This window comes from Capsicum annuum, chromosome 11 (genome assembly GCF_002878395.1).
Source record: "Capsicum annuum cultivar UCD-10X-F1 chromosome 11, UCD10Xv1.1, whole genome shotgun sequence".
In the NCBI taxonomy this organism is placed as follows: Eukaryota; Viridiplantae; Streptophyta; class Magnoliopsida; order Solanales; family Solanaceae; genus Capsicum; species Capsicum annuum.
The window spans coordinates 5,044,542-5,052,475 of NC_061121.1; the positions used below are offsets into that span (position 1 = coordinate 5,044,542).

At 35.3% G+C, this 7,934-nt stretch overlaps 1 protein-coding gene across 1 annotated transcript; it reads right to left on the reverse strand.

The window, feature by feature from the left end:
* LOC124888613 (probable isoprenylcysteine alpha-carbonyl methylesterase ICMEL1) lies at positions 1-7,044 on the reverse strand (the record flags this gene model as incomplete). Its single annotated transcript, XM_047399408.1, is given in 3 exon segments — positions 1-32; positions 428-504; positions 5,732-7,044. Coding segments are annotated over 3 exon segments (519 nt in total), but the record flags the coding sequence as incomplete, so codon positions are not given.
* Positions 7,045-7,934: the final 890 nt, after the last annotated feature.

Consider the following 7,934-nt stretch of genomic DNA (forward strand, 5'->3'; position numbering starts at 1 on the left):
CACTTGACTGGAATAGAAATAGTAATATCCAACTGCATCAGGCAAGCGTGATTTATTTATGGACGTTACATTCTAAAATAAGAGGGGAGAAAGCAGAAAGGAAGAGAAAAAGAAAACCAGGAAAATGGAAAGGACGATATCTAGAAAATACTTCCTCCATTTCAATTTGTTTGTCTTACTTTTACTTTTCTTTTTAGTCTGTTTATAAAAGAATGGCTTTATCCTTTTTTGGCAACTCTTTAAATCTAGCTTTCCACACGACATATTTAAGAACGCAAGATTCAAAGTCTTCTTACTTTCTTAAACTCTATGTCAAGTCAAAACCAGACAAACAAATTGAAATAGGAGTAACATCTAAATATGACCATATGAAGTCATCAAGGTATTTAAAGTCAAGTATTGCGATGGCATATCCGAGATGTCAGACCTTGAATAAAACCAGGTATAAGTAGCACAGCATAACAGCCAAGGGCAAGAAACCTGACCATCCATCTGTAGCCTACCCTGAATAAAGATAGATGATCAGAGAACATTTAGAAAGTGCCATTCACATACACTTAGTAATGACATTAAGATTTGATGGGCAAATATATCTCTCCGAGATTTTGATTTCTCAAAAAGAAAAAAAAGAAAAAAGAAGAAGAAGTATATATCTCTACCAGATTTTGATTTCTGCATCAGTTCAAAGTTTATCCAATTCTCATTCATAGATAGCTAGTATATTCAACACGCAATAGCTATACATTACCGAAAAGTACAATGTCATAACAAAAAAAAAAAATTAGATCAGAAGAAAACAAAGAAAAATATAGGAATGCCAAGTGCAAAAAGTCATATTACAGCGGTAAGCAACTTGGGCTACCATAACTGTGGAATGACACCAGTAATGCACATAGAACACATACTTGTTTACCCTAATTATGGATGTGTTTACCAATACAATACAAGATAAGGTCACATGGTATATGTTATTTGCATATGATATTTGTTTTATCTGACGAAACTAGATAGGTGTCAACCAACTCTAGAATATTTGAGAAGCACTCTAAAGAGAAAGAGTGCTTGTCCTTTTACTATTCCTTGTCTAGATTGTTTTATCTTGAGCCGGGGGTCTATTGGAACCAGCCTCTCTATCTCACCGGAAACAGCCTCTCTATCTCACCTCTGAGATAGTGGTATGGACTGCGTATACTGACCTTCCCCAGACCCCACTTGGTTGGAATATACTGGGTATGCTGTTGTTGTTGAGAAGTACGATTAACTATGTGGACGGCAAACTTAACCAACAGAAGAGTGAAGTTGAGGTGAGATCAGACGGGGTTTGTAATGTCTAAATAAAAACAGTTTGGATATTTAGACTCAATGTTCCAGGAAAATGCTACGAGATATTAAGATATAGTCATAATTTGGATAGTCGAAATGGAAAAGTGCTAAAGGAGTTTTATGCATAAAAGGACAACTAACAAAGTGAAAGAAGTGTCAATTAGAACTTTGTTCATAGACATGCAGCTATGCAGGCAGGCACTATAAAACCTCCATCAAAGGGTAGGGCGAAATGAAACATTTGAAAGAGAGTATAGAAAGAGTAGTCTTCACTCAGTCCATGAGAGAACTCTCTCTCTGATTGACTTCATCGGGAATCCTGAGGGTCCTGCCCTTGCTCTTTATCTCGGTATGGTTGACCACATTCCCAGGGAATGTAAGCGAAATTCTTAGTGGTCGAAAGTCCTAGAAAGCACAGGTTCGAGATCAAGAGTTAGGGGTTCCCGAGATACGGCCTATAAGACGATGGATGGTCTAGGTGAACAGAATACAGCCTTGCAGATAAAGCCACGGTCGATGGTAGAAGAAGAAGTACCAGCCGGTGAAGTCGCAGCTCAAGCTCAACGGGAAATCGAAAGGCTCCTACAAGATAAACAAAAATAAAGGGCCGTGCTAGCAGACCGTTATAAGAAGAAAATAGACTTCCTAGAGGAAGAAATAGAAAGACTAACTGATCGGGGCGCTAGCGATTGACTAATAGAAAAGAAAGAGAAATTTTCGCACTAATAGCTTACTATAATCGTAGAGCGGCACCACTCTCCAAACGATGAAGTGAACTGAAACAACAATTGGAACTAGTAAGAAGAGCGAGTTTAGGGATTTGGGGACTAGGCCTGTTGAGGGACTGAGATGATTCATCTTAGTCTTCGTATGCCGGGTCCTAAATAAATCAAGTCGCTTCTTCATAACAAGTGGAGAAGCTGAATTTTCGTAATCTACTTAAATAGCTTTATAGATGGGAAACAATAAGGAACATCCAGAAGTCGTAGTGCACAGTAAAACTTGATGTGGTGAAGCCTTCAGATAGCTGAATCGATCTTGGAATTCTCAGGTGAGAATATTTGGCAAATAAGGACATAGAGAGAAAGCATAGTTTTAACTTGACCATCTACGATGGAAGGGTCACAGATAACTTGAACATGCTGATCTAAAACACGATAACCTGGTATAAAAGGGTTGGAATGACTCTTTTATATTGATAGAGGCAGAGAGATAATTCATTCCGAGAAGGCTTACAGACAAAGCTTATTCCTTCCACTTCACTTCCAACTTATCATGTTAGAAAGCGTCTTTTAGAGTATGCAAACTGAATAGACAAACCATCAAATATAGATGTGTAGCTAGATCAATCATGAGAAGTGAAGGAGGGACACAGCCTTATTGTCATTTATGGCGTCTGCTCCTGTCCTCAAGTTTATAACTCTCTCCATTCTGTATCCCGAGTAACTTCAGGTATAACCGGTTGCCTTATCATTTCACTTCTCATTCACATATGCTACTTCCGATAACACATTAAACTACATGAAAGGTGAAATAAGGTGGTACAAATAATTACTATTACTATGATAGGCTCTTTCCCTTTATCTGAAGTACGATTGAATAATTGATCGTAAATTCTATAAGAAAACATACTCCCCAAGTCTCAACTGACGTTGTCCTGGAAAAACCATGGTTATGTGTAAAGCTAGACCACTCATAGATTTTAGCAGGTATAATCTTTCAGAAGCACATCACACTAGCAATGCGGAACACTAAATTATAACAATTGAAATTACTATCCCATTGTCTTACAGACTAAATAAGGTTCTCTAGTCGATAAAGAAAATGAGAATAGTTACATTGGTTGTCCTATTTAAATGACTTCTTACAAGGAAATTTCATTAAATTTAGAAAAGGGAGATTGTTTTACTTAAGGGCTCATAACTCATACTCAGAGTGTGGTTTAAAAGAGCCTACCTTAATTAGTATTTTGGACTAGGCAGCAAATAGCAATATCTATTTCCATTCCATAAAAGACATGATACTAAATTAAAATAGAATACAACAATCACGCCTCTGTTCCAAACAAGTTGGGGTCGCCTATATGAATACCCACTCTTTCATTTTAAGCTCATTTCATATCATCATCGTACTAAACAAAAAAAAAACATTATAACCAGAATACAACAACTAAGTTTCAGTTCCAAACAAGTTGGAATTGGTTATACGATGAATCTCCACTTCTTCATTTAACCTCGTTTGACATAAATCATCCTGATAAAGAAACCATTATAAGCAGAATACAACAACTATAACTCAGTTCCAAACAAGTTAGGATCGGCTATATAAATCTCCACTTCTTTCAATTAAGCACATTTCATATCATCGTCAATTTAAATAAAACCATTATAACCAGAATTCAACAACTACGCCTCAATCCCCAAAAGAGGTGGGATCGCCTATATGAATCTCCACTTCTTCATTTAAAAAGGGACGACCCGGTTCATACCTACTCCGTAGGTGTCGGGGAGGGGGGGGACCACTCCGGGCCTGACCTACGCGCCCTCACCCCAGCTTCGCTGGAGGGGCGTTTCGAACCCCCGACCCTGGCACACCACTTCTTCATTTACGCTCATTTATTATTATTATCATCACACTAAATAAAATCACTACAACCAGAATACAACAAGTACGCTTCAGTTACAAACAAGTTGGGATTGGTTATATGAATCTTACTTTTTTTCATTTAAGCTCATTTATAACATCATCATACTAAATAAACCCATCTAGTTCCAAACAAATTGGGTTGGCTATATGAATCTCCGGTTCTTCATATAAGCTCATTCCATATCATCATTATACTAACTAAAACCATTATAACCAGAACAGAACAACTACGTCTCAATCCCAAACAAACTGCTGTTTGTTATATGAATCTCCGCTTCTACATATAAGCTCATTCCATATCATCATTATACTAACTAAAACCATTATAACAATAATAGAACAATTACGCCTCAATCCCAAACAAACTGTTGTTGGCTATATGAATTTCCACTTCTTTCATTTAAGCTCATTTCATATCATCATCATCATCATACTAAATAAAACATTTAACCAGAATACAACAACTACGCCTCAGTTCCTCCTCAGTTCCTATATGAATCTCCACTTATTTCATTTAAGCTCATTCATAACATTATCATCATACTAAATAAATCCATTTTAACCAGAATACAACAACTACGCCTCAATCCCGAACAAATTTGGATCAACTATACGAATCTCCACTTCTTTCATTTAAGCTCATTTCATATCATCATTATCATGCTAAATATCACATTATAACCAAAACATACTTTAAAGAAAAGAATTATTACCCGAGATATCGCAATAGTGTAAAGCTAAGCCTAGTACAATACAACTACATCTCAGTTCCAAACAAGTTAGGATCGGCTATATGAATCTCCACTTCTTTCATGTAAACTCATTTCATAGCATCGTCATCATACTAAACATCACATTATAACCAAAACATACTTTAGAAACAAAGAATTATTACCCGAGATATTGCAAGAGTTTAAAGCTAAGCCTAGTACAACTACGTCTCCGTTCCAAACAAGTTGGGATCAAATATATGAATCTCCAGTTCTTCATTTAAGCCCATTTCAATCATCATCATACTAAACAAAACATTATAACCGAAACATACTTTTAAGAAAAAGAATTACTACCCGAGATATGGCAAAAGTGTAAAGCTAAGCCTATTATAACTATGTCTCAGTTCCAAACAAGTCGGAATCGACTACATGAATCTCCACTTCTTTCATTTAATCTCGTCCCATATCAACATCACCATACTAAATAACACATCATAACCATAACATACTTTTTTAAAGAAAAGAATTATTACCTTATATATTGCAAGAGTGTAAAGCTAAGCCTGCTACAACTACACCTCAGTTCCAAACAAGTTGGAATCCGCTGTATGAATCTCCACTACTCCATTTAAGCTCATCATATAATCATCATCATACTAAATAAAACCATTATAAATAAAACACAAAACATGTTGGGATCGACTATATGAATCTCCACTTCTATTTAAACTCATCTCATATCATCATCATCCTACTAAATAACACATATAACCAAAACATACTTTAAAACAAAAAAAAATTATTACCCAAGATATCTCAAGAGTGTAAAGCTACACCTACTACAACTACGCCTCAGTTTCAAACAAGTTGAGATTGACTATATGAATCTCCACTTCTTCATTTAAGCTAATTTCATATCATCATACTAAATACAAAATAAGTTGGGATCGACTATATGAATCTCCTTCATCTAATCTCATTTCATATCATAATCATCATACTTAACAAACATTATAATTGAAACATACTTTAAACAAAAGAATAATTACCCGAGATATCGCAGGAGTTTAAAGCTAAGCCTAGTTACAACATAAGTATCATTAGCAGCCCTTCCCATATCTCGACGACAACTCCCAACAGCTCCAGACAAAAGTGAGTTTTCACTCCCAACACAACGCCTCCTCTGCTGCTGCTGCTGCTGCTTAACAGAGCTAGAGGACGAGGACAAGGACGAGGATGACGATGATGTATAACTAAATGCTCTAGAAAGAAGTGGTTTTTTCTCAATCTTGGACACATTATCATCATCTTGTACAAAGAGTATGGTTGATGAAGAAGGTGAGGATATAATATGGGGCTCTGGTGTTAGTAACATTGTGTCAGTAGTAGTAGTAATAGCACAGGATGGTGATGGTGGTGAACTGGGGTTAGATATAGGAAGAAGACTTTGTGACTGCATTGATAATCTCGGGAATCTTAGTAATTCAGTTGATTGTCTAAACCCCAATTAGCTAATAATAAAGATGATACACGAAAATCTTAATAGCTCAGTTGATTGTTTATCTGAATTCTCGACTCCCACCTTGTAATTCCGATATCCCTTACTCCAATAAAAGAGAAGAAAGAATATACAATCTTGGAGGAAAAAAAAGAACAAAGATTTGATTTTTAACAATTGGTGGGGTGCAAGTGATTTGATAATCTCGAAAATCTTAGTAGCTCACTTGATTATCTAACTGAATCCCACGTGGTCGTGGTTGATGAGTGTTCGATTTCCCACCTTGTAATCCCGATTTCCCTTACCCCCAAGTATAGAAAAGAAAAAACCTATAATCTTGGAGAAGGAGGATTTAATTTTTTAACAATTGGTGAGGTACAAGTGCTTTGATAATCTCGAGAATCTTAGTCGCTCAATTGATTGTCTGTCTGTTTTGAATTCCTACATTATTGGTAATGGTTCGATTTTCTACGTTTGTAATCTTGATTTACCTTAACAAGAAGACAAAGTTATCTTGGAAAGAGAAAAAGATTTGATTTTTGAGGGAAAAAAACAAGAAAATAATGTAATCAAGATTCGATTTTGATTGACGAAAAAGTGAAAAATGAGTTGTATTTTTTGTTGGGTTGTTTGTGTGTGGTTAAAGTTAGTTATGGGTTGGGCGGGCTGGGGTGGGGGGTGTGAGGGTGGGGTGGATCAAGATTCTCTTATCTCCATGAATTATTGATTTCATAGGGATTTGAGAATTTTTTTTGTATTTTGACAGTTTGGATTTTGGAGGAGAAGAAGAAAGAAAGGTGGCAACAAAGTTGAAAGGGTGGACCATGATTAGTTTGGGGTTACACATGTTGTGTTTGTCATATGTTGTTGCTTTTGTTTTAAGCATATGTTTTTTTTGTTTTTATATACATATATGATCATAATTTTAATGTAATTTTAACATTAAAAGAGTGTTAAATGAACTTATTAGATTTGTTGTTATATTGATAAACCGATTATTGAGGTTTGTTTTTTTGATAGAGTGGCTCGATTTCAAAATTAAACTTATTTAGAGCAAATTTGGATGTTGAAATTTGAAAAAAGAAATTATTACTTTTTTTCGGCAAAAACTTTCAGTCACACATGCTGAAATTTCTATACATGTATGGATGAGAACATACATGAAGAAAAGCTATTTTCGACCACAAAAAAAAATGATAGACATGACTGAAAGTTAAATTAATTTTTAAATGCAGATTGATTTAAAATGTCAAAATTTTACCGTAACAGGTCATACTAAACATCAGGAGACCGAGAGTCCAATGTTTAACCTTTAAAAAATAACACTTCCAGGCATAAATATCTGAAGTTATCAAGCTACAAATGCAACTTTCACATCTTTTGCTCAAAGTGGCTAAACATGCAAAAAAATATTATGAAGCGAGTAGTAGTTAAATGGCAACCTTCTCACGTTTTGTTGCTAATGATGACAAATAAAATCTTAATCTCAAGAGGCCCATATAGGCCCAAATCCAGTTAACTGATTGGGCTTATGGTGTTTATTCGAGGTCACCCGGTCCAAACACAAGGAATTACCTTAAACAAATGTATGGACAAACAACATAAATCCCGACAAGTTTGGAGCTTAATTACAAAAAATTATGATATTTTGCATAATTACTGAAAATTTCAATTTTGGATCTATTGGGATACATAATTAGCTTTCGATACATCCAACGAAGATATACTTTTTCCTTCGTAAAAATACATAATTA